This window comes from Dendronephthya gigantea, unplaced genomic scaffold (genome assembly GCF_004324835.1).
Source record: "Dendronephthya gigantea isolate DGI-Jeju-01 unplaced genomic scaffold, DenGig_1.0 000018F, whole genome shotgun sequence".
In the NCBI taxonomy this organism is placed as follows: Eukaryota; Metazoa; Cnidaria; class Anthozoa; order Malacalcyonacea; family Nephtheidae; genus Dendronephthya; species Dendronephthya gigantea.
The window spans coordinates 1,159,697-1,177,110 of NW_021163028.1; the positions used below are offsets into that span (position 1 = coordinate 1,159,697).

General features: G+C 37.1%; 1 protein-coding gene across 1 annotated transcript; it reads left to right on the forward strand.

Moving 5' to 3' along the window:
• The first annotated feature begins 679 nt into the window (after positions 1 to 679).
• LOC114520877 (low-density lipoprotein receptor-related protein 8-like) lies at positions 680 to 15,948 on the forward strand. The gene is made up of 14 exons (XM_028541221.1): positions 680 to 999; positions 4,913 to 5,035; positions 6,042 to 6,167; positions 6,693 to 6,815; positions 7,067 to 7,183; positions 7,761 to 8,123; positions 9,128 to 9,259; positions 9,375 to 9,497; positions 10,089 to 10,217; positions 10,564 to 10,797; positions 10,914 to 11,067; positions 11,642 to 11,880; positions 12,349 to 12,507; positions 14,889 to 15,948. The coding sequence occupies exons 1-14, from the start codon at positions 921 to 923 to the stop codon at positions 15,398 to 15,400; spliced, it is 2,613 nt and encodes an 870-aa protein (XP_028397022.1). The 5' UTR covers positions 680 to 920; the 3' UTR covers positions 15,401 to 15,948.
• Positions 15,949 to 17,414: the final 1,466 nt, after the last annotated feature.

Below are 17,414 nucleotides of genomic sequence, written 5' to 3' on the forward strand. Positions count from 1 at the left end.
CGAACAGCTTCAGGCTTATCATGAACATTCATTCCTTTAGTTACTATAGACTCCCTTTTACGTGTTTCCACTCTTGCATGACAGGGTTGGTTTCACTTGAAAACTATTAAACTAGATTGGCCCGGCGAAGATTATGGCGTTGAGATGGAATCGCTGCCAAGTAACGCATTCTTTGAAAAAATGTGGAAATCAGGCTACGATTACACGAAGTGGGCAGGCTCTGATGTAATATAAGTTAAGACAAAGAATACTCAATACGGCAATAAGTAAATAAATCTCATTTTTATGCTTCTAGATACGTTGACGACAAATAACATTGCGTTTAAATCATTTATCGGCGATTATGCCAAACTGGTTTAAGAAAACTACAGCGAAATTTTTCTCTTAGTCAAACCACAGAAAGAATAAATTTTTCATGTTACGAAACACGCAGACTTGTTATATCAATATACAAATTTGTCCCCTTTTAATCGCTTTTAGTTATAGCTATATTGTTTATTGTTGGATTCATCACATAACTTTCAGCAAACATCGTAGTACCGCCCACCGTATTTAACCACGCATTTATTGTTTGTTCAGTGCGAGCCAATTGGTAGTTGAGAGTTGGGCCACGTGCGTAGCGATTAGCCAATAAAATCGCTAATGTTATATTCACTATCCAACCACCTGCTTGACAACCTGCGCAACTGAGACCGCGATTTTCCCGCCAAGATAAAAGCTCAATGAAAACTACGTTTTGTAGTAAATAAAGGAGCGTTTCGTTGATATCACTCTTGGGAGAAATATCGTGCCAAAAATTTGAAAGTCAGATTTCATTTAACAGCTTCCACAAAGATTAGTCAAGAAGAACGGTTTAATAAGGCGTGTTCTGAAAGTTTCCGCGCTTAATTTCATGGTAAACTTCAACGTGTAACTAAGAGATGGCGAAATCGAAAGCTCGAGTGTTTTGGCAATTTTTCGTCTTGTTTATCGTCGTAACAACGAACGATATGGTTTTCGGTAAGTTTCTTTTGAGTTTTGACAGCAAATTAGTAATTTAGTTAGTCAGCCGCATAATACTATATTACCCACTAACTACGTGGCATCAGTTTGAGTTTGTGAAAGTTTATGACTAGCAATAGTGGGACTTGTTGTTTAATTCAACGAAAATGGAATCGCGTAAACAAGGCAGATGATAAATACATTAAATCGTCCATTATTCGTACTAGGCTAAATCAACATGCTGTCTATACAATTGCCGGGGCCATGAAAAGTCTATGACGCCCTGGTATAGGCAATGTTTCGCTAGAAGTATAACTGTCGTTGTAACAAACTTTATATTGTCATTACTATACATGCGTCAAAAGCTATGTATGGGTTTTGAATTGTTTTTCAGTACTTTTGTAAACTTTTTTGTTTCGCTTAAGGAAGCAGTTAACCTGTATATTTATATTTTGCTCATGTCTGTTTGTATTGAGGACAATAACCATAAAAGAAAAGCTGAATTTTGCGAGTCACTTGTTACCAAGCAACAGAAGCGGGTCGCCAAATATTAGTCGGGAAATAATATCCAACATGCAGGCTTTTCTCACGAAACCTGTTAAATCTCTTCTTTTACCGTTTGTGAAACTTTGACTTGTGGATTGCGTCAGCTACTATGGAGGTCCAAAGTTCGTCCTACGCACAGGCGATGTAGACATTGATATTCTTAACCACGTGCACATTATTCATGATTTTGAAACGTCGCGGATGTTCTAAATTCGTTGATAAACTGAACTATTCCAAGAACACACGGTAAAACAGATTATGTACCACTTCCTGATTGCGTGGCTTCTTTCCGTCAATACGAATTATTCGACATCTGTATTTTAACGTCCGTTTTGTGATCAATAAATTACTCAGACAGAGACGCCAATAAGATCATACAGAGGATTTTTTGTGAAAAAAATTCCTTGAGTGTTTAGCGTCTGTGTGCGGTTTGGAATTCTGCCTGAAATGGATTTAAAAAAAGCGAGTTATTCTGTTTATGATTGTTTAGATATTGAATAATCCCTTTAATTAAAGTGAAATAACAAAACGAAACTTAAAATGAAAATGTTATTGAAAGTTAAAATTGGGAGCAATTTGATACAGAAATCAAATTCCACATCAGCTTTGAAATCACGGAAGTTTTTAGCCGATATTAAGCCCACGTGTATTTTTTGTTGAACGTCTTTACTGTAAATCACTTGAAAGAAAGCTTTTTGCCCATGCAGTATGTTAAAAGCACGAACAGAACAATTTATAAATAGAACTATAGAAGTAAGCGTTCAGCATTGGTAGATTAACGTATATATTGACTTGTCATGGTAAATATTGTTCTGCCATAATGCCATCATCGAGATGTCTAAATTAACCAGCTGGCTTTTAGCTCACGAGATCTTTGTTTACCCTCATGCATGCCATGTGCGACATCTTCAGTTTCAAAATTGATAGAGAAATTCTTTTTCGCTATTTCATATATAACCCTACAATAAAACCCATATCATTTCCAGGTTAATAAACTATTTAAGTTTAATTCTTTTCAACGAAGTGATTTGGAGGAAGTTCCAATATAAGTTATATGCAATGTCATTATAAACTGCTACTGGAATGCATGCATATATTCTTTATTTTCATGCGACACCAAAGTTGGTATTGTTTATTGAACAAATGAACATATTTGGATCTATTTGAATTGGATGATTCCCTAAGAGTGAAGGATCAGTTGCTTCCTTGAAATTGCTAATAATTTTGTCGATGTTTTGACAACTTTTTAACGAAGTAATGAACGTAAATATTTTATTCATGCAGTTTACTTAGAAAGCTGTATATAGCTAGTTCAGGAAAATTTTTCAGCTGTTCGATCCTTCCCAGAATCTCCTCGCGCCCTTTTTTTGGGTACGGATATAAAGATGCAAATGATGTTATGACTGTAAATATGAATGAAATGAATGAATATTGCGTGAATTTGGCATGTACGTTAGACAGATTGTTGAAATGTATTGAGGCAAAAAATCGAGCCTTTTCCTGTCTTCAACTATTAAATTGGTCCGCTTGTGTGAGTTTATACAGCGACCTCTTTCCGGTTTTTCCTTGAAAACATCCGCATTCATTTAAGCTGCGCTTATACCGTTAGGATCGACAATTTACAAACAAATTGATCGACTTAAAAGGGTTCTAAAATCGCGTGGTTACCAAAGGTTTGCGGTTTGTCATTACGGCATTAGGCCATGTCATCACTGCAGTTAATTTCAAACGAAAAAAAGTCTCAAGAATTTTGGTCTGATGTAACTCCTTTGGGCCATCTGCAATCAGCGATATATTTCCTATATATTTACTCTGACCACTGGCTAGATGTAGGTTATAGAATATAGATAGCATTTAAATTATAACCAATTTAGGCTATGAATCTATTATCTATAGGAGACAAGTTAAAGTTACATGAGCTTGTTTGAAACGGCTATTTAATTCAGTGTCTTCCGCATCATTCAGTTTTGACACACATCATGTTTGATTAAGCCAACTGAAATTGAACAAAAAGAACTCTTCACTCATGCAATCGCTTCAAACGGCAGAAATGCTTATACGTACTGAAGAGTTACTAAAATGCTTCTCAATTATACTACAGCTAGTTTAAATTCACTTAGCATCTCGGCAGATGCATGACTTTTTGTTTTAAACTGCATCCATAAAGAAGATTTTTTTATAGAGGGATAACCTAATGGGACGAAATATTCCTGTCCGAGCTGTCTAAAATTAAGTGCACGGACAAGTAAAACTCTAATATTATAGGCTATCAAAATTGTATTGTACAGGCCATTAAATTATTTTTTTACAATGCAACTTGCATTGCAGTCATGCACTACTTCATCGCGAATTGTAAAATTTAGAAGCGACAATCTAATCCAAAAACTTATCGGCAAGTGATCAAACGTGCCAGCATTTATAGCCATGTATTGTTCTCTTATATACTGTATATCACATCCGGCTTAATCAGTAACTAGCTGATAGTGGGCTTTTTATAATAACTAGAATAGATTAATCGCCTATATTAAACCCGCTGAAGACCGAACCTTTTTCAAATGGGTCTCAGTTCGTAAAAACCTGTAGTTTATTTGTACACGTTGCACCTGCCTACATGCAACACAGCATGTTCGAATAACGTAAATAAACATATTTGTGTACGTAGCTATAGAGTAGGAGTATAGTAATTATTTCCTTGCACTTTCAGTTATCTCTAGCTTAATTCAAATACATGTGTTTCGTGTTCCTCATAGACATAAACGTAGATACGTACATTTAAAAACAAATTATGCGGTCTTTCAATTGAATGGGAAGCCAATTTGTAATTTACATACATACATACGCACACATGTCTTTGTCTTTTGATTGAATTGAAAAGTGTTTGTAAATAGGGCTTTTACGCCTACGTGCAACGTAAAATTGTTATTCATCCGGTCTTGTTAGTTGTTATGATAGAATTTACAAGTTTAAAACTCAGTGATCTTGTATGAATCGAGTCGCCCAACACAGAGTGAAAATTTAACGTTAAATCTTCGGCTTACCACAGTGACAGAAGGGTGAAGAAACCTGATAAGCGGTTTGGAAACGACTCGGTGTCTTCGATATCATAGACGTCATCATCACCTGTATAATACAATACGACGAATTTTTAATTCCACATTTAATTCACAGTTTCACACCCGTTTGAACGCGATTAGTAAACGTCGAACAGCATCATTGCCATAGTACATACTAATAAGATTTTCAACTCTGCTATAGTGTATTTCGCTGTCGATTGCATGTCTCGACATAGTGTCTAGTGACGGAGTCCGGAAGCTGCAAGTTCAAGCACGAGTTTCCTAATGAATTTCAAATTATCAGCGTAAATTTTAATTCCGATCATTAACAGGACGAAGGGATTTTGGATGTTCCTCTGACGAGTACGAATGCAGCAAAACTCAAACGTGCACTCGACTGAAATGGAGATGTGACGGAGAAGACGATTGCTTTGACGGAGAAGATGAACTCAATTGTGAGTATGAGTTAAGATAACAGAAGATTTAACGACTTAGCTCGAGAGGGTAAAACTATACATGATGCAAAATATATTTGCATTTTAAGTATCGCTAAAATTCGATAATAATAAATGCTATGTACCGAAAATTCTAAAACGTCTATTTGACATAAAAGTCACTTTGTCGGTTGGTAACTTGGAGTGGTGTATATAAATTAACATTGTGATATTTGCACCCTGCATTTTCACCTGTATGTACGCAATACATTAGAGATGCTACAGCAGGTGTTCAATCTCCTAGAATCTAGGTAACGTATAACCTGGTTATGTACACCTGGTTATGTTGGGACGTGCATTTAGTATCGCCAGTAATTTACAATGTTACTGGGTATATCAAAGCATTTTATTTATACGCATAGTCGTAGGATTTTCACCTTTAAACATGTCCAATTAACAAAAAAATTCGGAAATGATATGATATGTAGAAGTTATGATTTTTGGCACTTCACTCGATGCAGGTAAATTCTGGAGGTTCAAAGGGTCTTAATTTCGATTGGAATAAGTATATACACACATCAAATTAAAGCCAGGAACAGTTGAATGAAAAATGAGAATGTAGACTTAGCTTAATTTTGACAATTGTTATAACAGCAATTGAAACCAAAATTTGTCGGTCTCTTACTTTCACGTCAGTAAATTGTTGTCTGAAGATTTATAGCAATTTTCAAGTATAGCAAGTATATCTTTGTTCTTCGACTGTGTTGGTAGATATCTTTGTTCTTAGAAACGTGTTTATTGCACGGTACCGGGTTATATATATATAGCTACGTGACTTGAAAGTTGAAACGTCATCATATATTTATAATTGAATTTACAATTTAAACTAACGGGCTGTTATATAGAGTCAAGGGCGACCGACGCAGTGTAAAAATTCAGAAAGAAAAAGGATGTAGTAATATCTATTAGCTATAATAACGAGCTCACTGCGAGCTCAGCTTAAATATGTTATTTTCTTGTCATGCAGGTCCACCGACCACATGTAGGCCGGGTTATTTCAAATGTAGAAATGGAAGGTGTATTGAAAATTCCTGGGTGTGTGATCGACACCATGATTGTCCTGACAAAGATGATGAGGCGCCCATACAACAATGTATGCTTCGTTTTTGCTTTATTTTGTGCTGTTTTGCATTGTATGATACGTATATATTATCGTGTTAGTTTTAATTCAACAGTACAAGAATAGCCAGCACAACAATCAGGTTTTTGATGGAAAAAACACCGAAAAATAAAAACGAATTTTATCTTTCTGTCGATGCTTTATGTTTATTTCGATGATTAGTGTTTCATCCAAGTCATCATCAGTAGAGGATGACAACATGTATGTTCTCGTGTTATATAAAGACTTCGTGAAATGATCGGTTCAGAAAATTTTTGTCATATTATAGTGGAAGAGATTTTAGAGACGAAGAAGTCTTCCAAAGTCTTCCTTCTTCTTGTTATTCGAAGTCATTTATATAACGGTGCATCCTTACCGACATGGGGATGATTAGATCCAACAATGGTTACATTCTCTGCATAAACAGAGAATCCAGCTCAGATCTCTTTGGACTACATTTTCTATAGATTCAACTTAGTTTGCCCAAAGTTTTTCATCTTTATCTTACGCTGTTTATAGGTGCAAGAACAACCTGCAGCCCAAACGATTTTCAATGTCGCAATGGGGATTGTATCCAAGGATCATATCGCTGTGATCGTGAACATGATTGCGAGGATGAAAGCGATGAGGATGGTTGTCCAGGTAAATTTATCCATATAGTCCGTAAATTTTTTATTCACGCTCGATTACAAGTTGATCAACTAGTCCCTAACTCACCAATTTTTAATTAATATAACCTGCTATTGTTGAACTTGATGAAATTGGAATGAGAAATAACACCTTTGTCTAGCATGCAGCGGAAAGACCAGCCTGCATTACCAGGCCTATTGGGAATAACATATTTCTGCGTTCAATGTATCTTTCGACAATTGCATCGTTCTTTCTTGCTGTAGAACTCGTCTGTGAATCGACTGAGATGAAGTGCGCCAACAATTTGACGTGCATATCACATAATCGAAAGTGCAACGGTGTCTATGACTGCGTCGATCAAAGCGATGAAAACGATTGCCGTAAGTTTGTTTTGATTAAAAATGATGTAGCATATGGGCGTATAATTGCTCCTTCTGTCGTAATATTTAATACAGACTTGACAGGATCGGCGAAAGGCAGCCAATTACCCCGGACAAGTGAGCGTAAAACTTCCACAGAGGATGCTCTAATTAACTAGCTCTGAGACCCTTTTATGGTTTTATAAGTTGCGAAGGCGACTTGCTGAGAGATAGATTTAAGGCAAAAAGCATTTTCTTAAAGCATAAAAAACGGCGATAATTTTTCATTTGTATATGCAATCACAGATTAAGCTGTTGTGAATATATTTGCCGAGTTTAGGACAGAAATTAAAAGCTATTTCATCAATTCTGCAAGTATAGGATGAATAAATCATGTTGCAATTCTCCAACCGTACAGACTCTGTCTTTGCGCAAAATTCCCGAAAAGGACGCTAGATCAAATTAGAGGAGATTTGTAGTATATATGATAGTTTCGAATAATCTTGAATAAGTTTATTCTGGAATGTGGGAAGCAAAAGGCGAAATCTTAAGATTTTAGCTTGGAATTAGTTGAATTTATCTTACTCTTCTTTCCCAGCCGCCACGTGTAACGCTGCAACAGAATTCACATGTGATGACGGCGACTGCTTCCCGAAATCTTTCCGCTGCGATCGCGACAGGGACTGCACGGACGGCTCGGACGAGGCGGGATGCCCTACTAGACCCACCTCAGCTCCCTGCCCGAATCACAGGTTTCAGTGTAACGATGGCGAATGCATCCCGGCAACGTGGCAGTGCGACGGGACCCCCGACTGCAACGATCACTCGGATGAAAATAGTTGCCCTCCCACGTGCACCAGCACGCAGTTTACATGTGTCCGATCAGGGAAGTGTATTTTCCTGCATTCTAAATGCGACGGTATCGCGGATTGTTCGGACAAATCCGACGAAGCTAACTGTGGTAAGTATTAGTATAATATTATGTCTCAACTGTAAATTATCCAATCAGAAAGCTCGATTTGTACCACGTGATCGGTCAATTAATCATGGAGTTTAATCGAATTTTTATAGAGTGTTTGGTTATAATATATAATTCATAGACCTTCTGCTCGCGGAAATCGATGAAATATTAGCCCCTCGGAAAGATATATCCCTCGGGCGAAGCCAATCCCTTGGGGGTAATATTTCCTCGAATTCCCCGAGCAGCAGGTCTATAAATATATAATAGTTCTGCGCAGCCAAGTGATGTCCCCAGCTCTATATTTGAACCGATGAAAAATGTTTACTCGCGGTTTCCTTATCAATTCATTACTGACCTAGAAGGTTCGGTTCGAAAGTCCGTTTTCAGTGCGGCCACAAAAGTTAACGATAACTGCATGAAGGTGAAGATTCGAGAACTCGATAGCTACGATTGCATGTGACAAAGCGATATGGAGACATTCGTTTTTAATTTTTTTCAAAGAGAATACTCTAGATCGAGATTTCTCACCCATTTCGAAAACTTTCTATAAATAGTCAACGTTTTAATTCCCCTGAGAATTTGATGATTGCAATATTGAAAATATTTTAAGTCTAGTGTATTAGCTGTTCCTAATTATAAGCGGTTCCCACAGTTCTTAAATGAGGTCAAAGGTATTTTTTACTACATTCTACAGAAATCGTAACAGGCTACATTACTAAACTGTTGTAACATTAGCCAGCGCCTATATTCAGCAATCAAAACTTGACTTTCATGAATTCAAGGGATTATGGAATGAAAATAGCTTACACAAATCGCAATAATGTTATTCGAAGTTAATAGTAGAGTAGACTGAGTAGAGTGTACATAGTTGTGGTATTTCAAATATTTGTGTCTAGACAAGGTCACAAGGTTCGTCAAACAAGCTATAATGAACGTCCATCCCTGTTAGTATGTATATATTTCTCCTCTTCATCTTCTAATTATTAAATTATTTTTAATGATAGAAAGTCAAACGTCTTGCGATGAAGTCAACGGTTTATATCGCTGCGAGTCTTCTTATTACTGTATCAATGAAAGTCAATTATGCAATGGTTTGAGGGAGTGCCCCCGTGGCGATGACGAGGCGACAAACTGTGGTATGTGTGGGCAATGAATCATGTCTTTTGACTCGTGTCGTGTAACCAGTGAAACATGATTCAAACCAATGAATCCTATCTTTTGACTTGACAGTTTTGTTATTTTTCCCAATAGGAATAAACGAATGTGCGGATCATAATGGACACTGTGTTCACAACTGCACAGATTTTCCCATCGGCTACAAATGCTCTTGTAAAAAAGGTTACAAATTGGCCAACGATAAAAGATCGTGCGATGGTGAGAATAAGCTTCGCCTTCTGTGTTGACTACGTGTTTTCAAACGCTATTAACGTTTCGACATATGATAACAATAGGAATTTCGTTTGCTTTGTTTATTTTTACCTGAAATCTTCCATTGGCATTGATTTGAGTGAGAACCCGAATGAGAAACGATCGCCAGGAAGGCCATTTCTGTTTCATAAGGCCATGTTACACGGTGCAATTATTCTTCAACTTGCAATGCAATTCTACTTTTGAGAGATGTATATTTATGAACAACAGAACTTTTGTGTTTATTAAACTTCATGCACTTTACTTCTGCAAGGCTCTTCGCTAATTTACATCTCTTAGAAGTAGAATTGCATTGCAAGTTGCAAGAAAAATTGTACCGTGTAACATGGCCTTTAGTTGTGAATGCTATTTGCATTCTGAGTGTAGACTTGAATACCGAAGCCTTCACATTTTAGGCAATGTAATAAAATAAAATTATAACGAAATGGAATGACGTAGGATATTTGTTACTGAAAATTGCCCGTTGTAACAACGGCCCATCATGCACGGTTGATAATTTAACCTATTGATGATTTGAATTGAATGTTTGCCTTCCAGACGTGAACGAGTGCGACGGGGTGTATGGCTCATGTAGTCAGACGTGCCTGAACCTAAAAGGAAGCTTTAGATGCGGTTGTGTTGAAGGTTATCTTCTATCAGCGGCTACAGGAACGTGTAGAGCAAAAGGTGCGTATTGGCTCCAAACTGAGTGGTTGATAAAAAACGTTCTGGAGCCGATTGTATTCAGAAACTATATTTGGCCGGCATTGTTAAATCGTAGTTGAACACCAAAAAAACTCGATTACGGTTAGCAAATTCTGTCACTAACATTTACTATAGTTATAAGTTAGCTAATTACCTTATTACAAAAACGGCCCCTAGAATTCAATTTATGCCGAATAGCTTTTTCTCTGGGGTAACTTTGTTAGTAGACTAACCGTTTTGTTCTGGAAAGAATTGAAATTCTGCATTCCTGTTGCCTACAAGATTTCTTCAACAATATTACAGACTGCTACTATATATGCACTTGCAGGTCCGCATGCGTATCTTGCTTTTGGTGGCGAACACGCCATTCATAACTTAACCACATCAGGGAACCACTATGGCAGTATAGTTTCGAATCGTAAAGCGCCAATCGCAGTTGATTATGATCTCAAAAATGGATACGTTTACTGGAGTGATATTCTTGATGAGAAGATCGAACGGACTCGTCTTTCCGGAGATGGAACTGTTGAGACCGTGGTTGACAAATTAGTACATTCGAACGGTACGTTACTGAGCTGCTTCTTCTACGCAAGTGATAATGGACGGTATATAATTTCTTGCATTCTACGTTTGTCTTCACTTCTCAAATACTTGTTTTAATCAATGGTGCACATGTAGGTCTTGCTATTGATTGGGTTGGAAGGAAGTTATATTGGACGGACGAGACCTCGAAATCGATCGAGGTTTCCGAGCTGGACGGAAGAAATCGCTTGACCTTGTTCGAAGAAAACTTGGAGGCACCGCGTGGTGTAGGATTGGATCCATTTCTACGGTACAGAGAATGCTTCTCAATGTTATAAGATTGCGAAATATCACTGCACATGATGGTAAAAAAAGCAAACGGTTTAATTAAAATCAGTCACATGGATTGATTTTCAAGCGTTACAGAATGCACACGGATGTAGCGATCATATGTTAGTATTTCCAACCTCGGGGGGAAATTTTCACATTAAGGCGGAGAGCATGCGTCACTGACCGCAATGTACGACACACATACCTCTGGACTATACCTACGGAACAATAGGACTGAATTTAACTTATTTAAAGACAGCAGTCGTGCAAGAGTATATTATGAAAGTGCACTTGGTGATATAACTGTGTTACGTAGTTTACAAGAGAATACTAATTTGCACTAGGCATAAAGTGTAACCTATTTACTACTTTGGGGTAGGATGCATATCATTTTGTAGCGAGCAGATTAGGAACGAAGTGGAACAACAAGTATCCAAATGACTATGACTATACTATTTATGATTAATAAAAAATTCGGAATTTCTCGAAAAATAGTGAACATACCACAATCCATTCTGCTACACAGTCATGATTCTGCGTCGTTTCTGATCTAGATATATCTTTTGGACCGATTGGAGTGTTGTCCACCCTAAGATTGAGCGAGCGAGTATGGATGGTGAATCCCGCAAGATAGTTCTTGACGCCAACCTTGAATGGCCTACAGCCTTGACAGTAGATACCATCGTGAAGAGGTTGTTCTTTGCGGAAACGAAATTGCAGCGAATTGAATCGATTACATACGATGGCTTTGAGAGGAGAACTATTATTTCAAAGGGACTTGTCCACCCTTTAGGTAGGTGCGATCTTTCGTTGACTGATGGTAACTTAACTAGTTTGACAAGTTAACTGAAGTCAATGAAAAGGTTGTATTTATTCCATTCAGTATTTCGATGATTCTCTAATTACTGCGATCCCTATATTTAACATTATGGCTATAACACAAACTAATGACGCAAACTGATAACAGATAATATAATGGAACTGTGTTTGTTTAAGAGTGGTTTAAACTTGCGATTTTAAGTGTAAGTGGATGAGTTATTCCCATTATGGTTTTCATTGATGTTCAGCAAGATAAGGTCAAAAAAATTTTCAAAAAAAAGTTTTTCAAAAAAAATTCCCATGTGAACCACGGTTTAACACTAATGCATTATTCTGATTTCCAAAGGGTATGGGTATGTTAAAGGGTATAAAGGGAATGTTAGCACTTAGCATATACAATAAACCATTGCGGTAAACTATTTTCATGGTCCATTCCTTGTAGGTTTGGCGGTATTTGAGGATCATTTGTACTACACCGATTATTCGCTTAATAAGATCTTTACCGTGGATAGAAGAAGTGGGAAACGACTCGGGATACTGAAGGATAATGTGAAAAGGCCCACAGGGATTAGCGTTGTTCACCCGGTCAAGCAGAAAAAAGGTAGGCAAGTTTAAAACAGTGCTTACCTGACTTCTAAGGCTAACAGAACAAGCTAGAAAGAGCTAATAGTAATAGGTTTCCTACAGTTTGTAACGCCGCGACATTGACAGATGGTAACAGTCGTGTTTCCATAGTAATCTAGCTCTGATTTCGCTTCTTGTCTAGCCGTAATGCTCCAAAATGAGATTAAGTTGCGGAGTTTTATGGGACTGATAAGTATTGCAGGGTGTATATAACCAGATTAGATATGGGCATCGGTTGGAATTTGCCAGTAGTGGCTCTCGGACGTGTCTGCGTGGGAAAAATTTTCGACAAATGTCTGCTCTTCCAAATATTTCTTAGCAACGCCTTTCTAGATCTTATAAGGTTTAAAGAAGGCCTTCGTAATCTTGTCAGTTACACGGTCCTGGCGCATTTCCAAAGTCGGATTTGAGAATTTCAATATCGAATATCCTATAGACAGGGGACAGTTATGTGAGATAAAAATCCCGCTTCGGATAACTATAAACGGAAATTTGGTTAATAATCGCAAGAGATCTCAAAAATACATCAAACAAGAGGAAATGGCTAGACAAGCTGGCGCCAATTCCGGCTTAATCATGAAACTGATAAAAGAAACAACATGACAAATTTAGTTCCTATTTTTTTATCACAAGTATTAGACTTTAAAAAACGAAATTATTTTAAGGCCAATCTACACGATGCGATTAGTCACATACGATTCGTATGCTGGCGTATGTATTTGAATAAATGCGCGTAAAGATGTCACATTTTAAATTTCGTTATAAACTGATGAACAGACAGAGTGGCGTCACCAATCTTTTCCATACGTCAGGATAAGAATCGTATACGACTAATCGCATCGTGTATAGATCGGCCTTTAGTTGCTGTGAGATTATAACTGATTTCGTTTAGTCATAAACACACCGATTTTTCTTATAGTTTAATTTAAAAATGCATATAGCTTAAGTATAGTTTCAAGAAGGCGGCCTCTCTGTCGAAAAATTGGCTTTAAAAAGGGCATGTAACTAAACTATACACATGCAGTAGCGATTGATACAACAGACAGAAAGCGTAATTGTGGTTGTTAAAAATGGAAATTTTTATGAAAGCAAAATTAAGCCCGTGCAGTACTTTGAAACGACAGATTAACGAAATGTAAGAATTTATTTGCTAACGTTTTGTTGTTAATTGTTCACAACAATTTCAGAGCAATCAGTTGCATGTGAGTAGCTTTCATTTTTATTTCTAAATTAGTCCTTTTACAATTTTCATCTGTCATTTTGTTTTAAACGTACATTGAGGATTGAAATCGCATGAATATTTAATTTGGTTTTTAAATTCGGAGCTCTCCCGATAAATGTTGAATATAACTTAATCTCAGCCTAATATATGTTTAAGGGAAGTTAATGCGATTTATTCCACTAAAATTAGATTTAGAAGTTATATATGGCTTTCTCATTCATGCATGGAGTTAAACTAAATTAGGATTTACTACTAAGCTAGAATTTCATTTCACTACACCGTCACCGGCTAAGAATTGGTATGGTTGGCATTAGAGATTACTAGTTTTGTCAAAAACAATATGATTATGGCTTGGAGTTTAATTTATAAGTGATGAAATAGGTCAATCTTTTGTCGAGTCTCAAGTCTCCGCGATTAAATCCCGGAAGTATTTTAATATTTAGCAATTGTAAACCTGTCCTTGAATCTATTTTATTTATCCTGCATTTTTATATACGGCTGTTTCCTGAAAATATTTAAGCCAAATCCATAGAAATAACAGACATAGAAATGTCTATTATTTCTATGGCCAAATCACGTCACCGAAGATTAAATGCCGGATCCAGCTATTTTCATGCATGGACACGAACGTAAAATGAACTGTCATAGTTAAAAGGGAAAATAGGAGATTCGGTGTGACGCAGATATCGTCTTAACAATCTCGGTCTATAATAAAACAACATCTCACAAATATGTTAATTTGCGCTTGACCCATTTGTGACATTTCCAAAAAAATTAACGATGTGTAAGAAAGCTAGTATATTAGGCTATATCATCGTCCGGCGAACAATAAAGGCTGTCTTTGTCTATAGAGTGAAAACTAGAGAAATTTGACAACATTAACAAGGAACTATAAAATCTGTGTTTCGTTCAGCGTAATCAGGATTGTTGTTTCATTTTTGCTTTCACTCGAGTGAGGTTGTCAGGCTGAATGGCGTATATGAGACACTTTACCTGGAGTTAAGTGCCCTTCCTTCAGCGGGCAGTAAAGCTGAATCAACCAGCATATACCCTTTTTTCAATTCTACTGAGAACATTTCGCACTACAACGTAGTCAGCGATAGCTGAAGCATTATTCTCGCATTTTTATTCTTTAGTTGCCACCAAATGCAATATCCAAAACGGTGGATGCTCTCATCTTTGCCTTTTATCAAGTAATTCCTCGAGGAACTTCACCTGCCGCTGTCCAACGGGGATGGTGTTGCGCGATGACGGAAAGTCTTGTTCGCCCTCAGGTAACCAAACCTCTGAGATCACACCTGCACTGAATACTAAAAAGCCAGAATCTACTGCGCAGAGTCCTCGCGGGACAAAAGGTCAGACCAACGCCAAAGGAACAACGGAAAACAAAGGCCCGCTGGCGAAGAAACATGAAGGCTCGTCCGGGAAATCTGGACCATTGATAGCTGGAGTGACTGTAGCTGTTATAGTGGGCATATTTCTGCTTGTTGGCGCCGTGCTGTACTGGCGAAGACGAGCTAGAATGACGGACAGAAGCATTCTCTTTTACAAAGATAGCTCAACGACTCCACTTCAAAACGATTTTGATGAGGATTTAATAAAAAGCCACGAGGACATTCCTGGAAATTCGCGTGTCCAATTTACGTAATGTTGTGAATAGAGTTTAGTTAAGACAAATGCAACCAATGTTTGCTAACTCCCTTGCTTGTGTCTAACACCTCGAACGAATCAACTTACGTTTTGTAAATATTAAATCTACATTTTGCTTCGACAAGGGCAACTATAAGGTCCAGGCAAACAAAAAGAAATTGTTTTTCTCTAAGATATAGGATATTCTCCTTTATTTATTCGTTTTGTCCTTTTGTATTTTACTCTTTAAGAGTATAAACTGCGCTGAGAACGTCTTACCGAGGTTAAAGCAATAAAGGAACTAACTAGAAAAGCCTTTTTCATGTTGTCTTGGCAAACATTGACAAAGGTGGTTTTCATACTGCTTGGCTTCAGTTGGTCTTCCCGAAACAGACATATAAATTTGTTTTCAAGATGATAAGCCTTTTTTTTCCGATGTTTTTTTCTGGCAAGAGTGGAAAACTTATTCAGAAAGTCGGCCATTTGTTTTCTTATAGTTTTTCCCGAGGCTAAAAGAAAACTACGAAATATCGCGAGGGGGAGGGGTGTGAAGAAAGCGTAATTAAATCGATGATATCTGTATATATATATATATATATATATTAATATATATATATATATATATATATATCTATATTAGTTAGAGTAACTTTCAGATACATGTAAGGTTGGGACGAGTACGGCGAATATTTACATTTTTCACCCAACAGTCTTCTCAACGCCTTGTATCAGCGCATGACAATCTCAATGAATCGTGTGATTCATGAATACCTATCGTTAATTTGAATTAAGTGTTTATCGTTAACTTTTAAGCAAGCATCGGCGCATTTGTCTTGTAGTATTATAAACGAAATAATATAAAAATAATAAAACGGTAAAGCAAAACAGTAAAAGTGGCAAATTAAGTAGATTTCGAAAAAAGTGGAATAATAGATAATATAGCTGTACTGCAACACTGCTCACTTGCGACAGTGAGTCATTGAAACTCCGGCACACGAGATGAATTTCTCACTGGCCAGTAGCATCCACCACAATCAGTATGTCATCTGAGGTATTTTTCATCCCAATGAGATCTCGCGCCCTTTCCGGGCTCTTATATAATAATCCGCTGTCCGCGCACAAATTTACTACAAAATTCAGTATTGTAATATTGTGTCATTATATCATCCTGCAGTCAGCTCATTCCTCCCAACAACAGAAAGAAAATTTCCTCATCAATATATTCACGAACGGGCTGGCCTGCCTATGTTGTCGCCCGTTTTTTTGGGCAAAATTTTGATTAAACTTAGTATTCCTATATCGGGGATCCTCTTTAATAATTTTTGGTTCCAAAGCTGAAATTTTATTGCTTTTAGAACGGTTGAAAAAATCAATATCAGAGGCCGGTTGTTCAAAAGCCGTTTATTAGCTTAACCCTGGGTTAAAGCAAATCTTTACATTAATTTTTAACCTCTTGTTTGCAAAATCCATAATTAATGTTTCATAAATTATTTCAGGACCGATAGCTAGAAGTCATATTTCCTAAACGTTTTACAACGAACAGTGGTTCAAAAGCACATAAACTAAAACTCTTGGATATAATTTAAGCCTGGGTTAGCGCTAACCTAGCTTTAAACAACCGACCCCAAGGCGTTTTGCTTAAACGGTGGATAAGTTCAAAATGGAAAGCAAAACTATTTATTTATTGAACAACTGAGCTGAAATAATTCGATGTAAGTAGCTTAATTGTCAATGGAAGTACATATTTAATGCATAAGATGCAGATTTAGTCATTCACAAGATGCATGAGAGTAATTTTAAACTTTGGCTTATCCACCGTTTAAGCTAAACGCCTTTCGAACAACCGGCCCCAGGTGGATAGCCGGTTATCCGGCTTTCATACAACCTGCCCCAGATAAGTACAACTTTAATTTCAGTTTAACGGAATTCTCCCACCTTTGGCCACCTATGAAAGCAAACTGAACCGGAATTGAGCTCGTACAATTGATAACAATTGTGATACACGACAAATTTTATTCCCTTTTTATTTTATT

What these genes read in the sequence shown, in the direction of transcription:
- LOC114520877 (XM_028541221.1), top strand. Translation starts at nt 921, where the DNA reads ATGGCGAAATCGAAAGCTCGAGTGTTTTGGCAATTTTTCGTCTTGTTT. An exon ending in CAAATTAGTACATTCGAACG is followed by an intron (nt 10,798 to 10,913) that starts GTACGTTACTGA and finishes GTGCACATGTAG; the next exon opens with GTCTTGCTATTGATTGGGTT. An exon ending in CCCGGTCAAGCAGAAAAAAG is followed by an intron (nt 12,508 to 14,888) that starts GTAGGCAAGTTT and finishes TTTATTCTTTAG; the next exon opens with TTGCCACCAAATGCAATATC.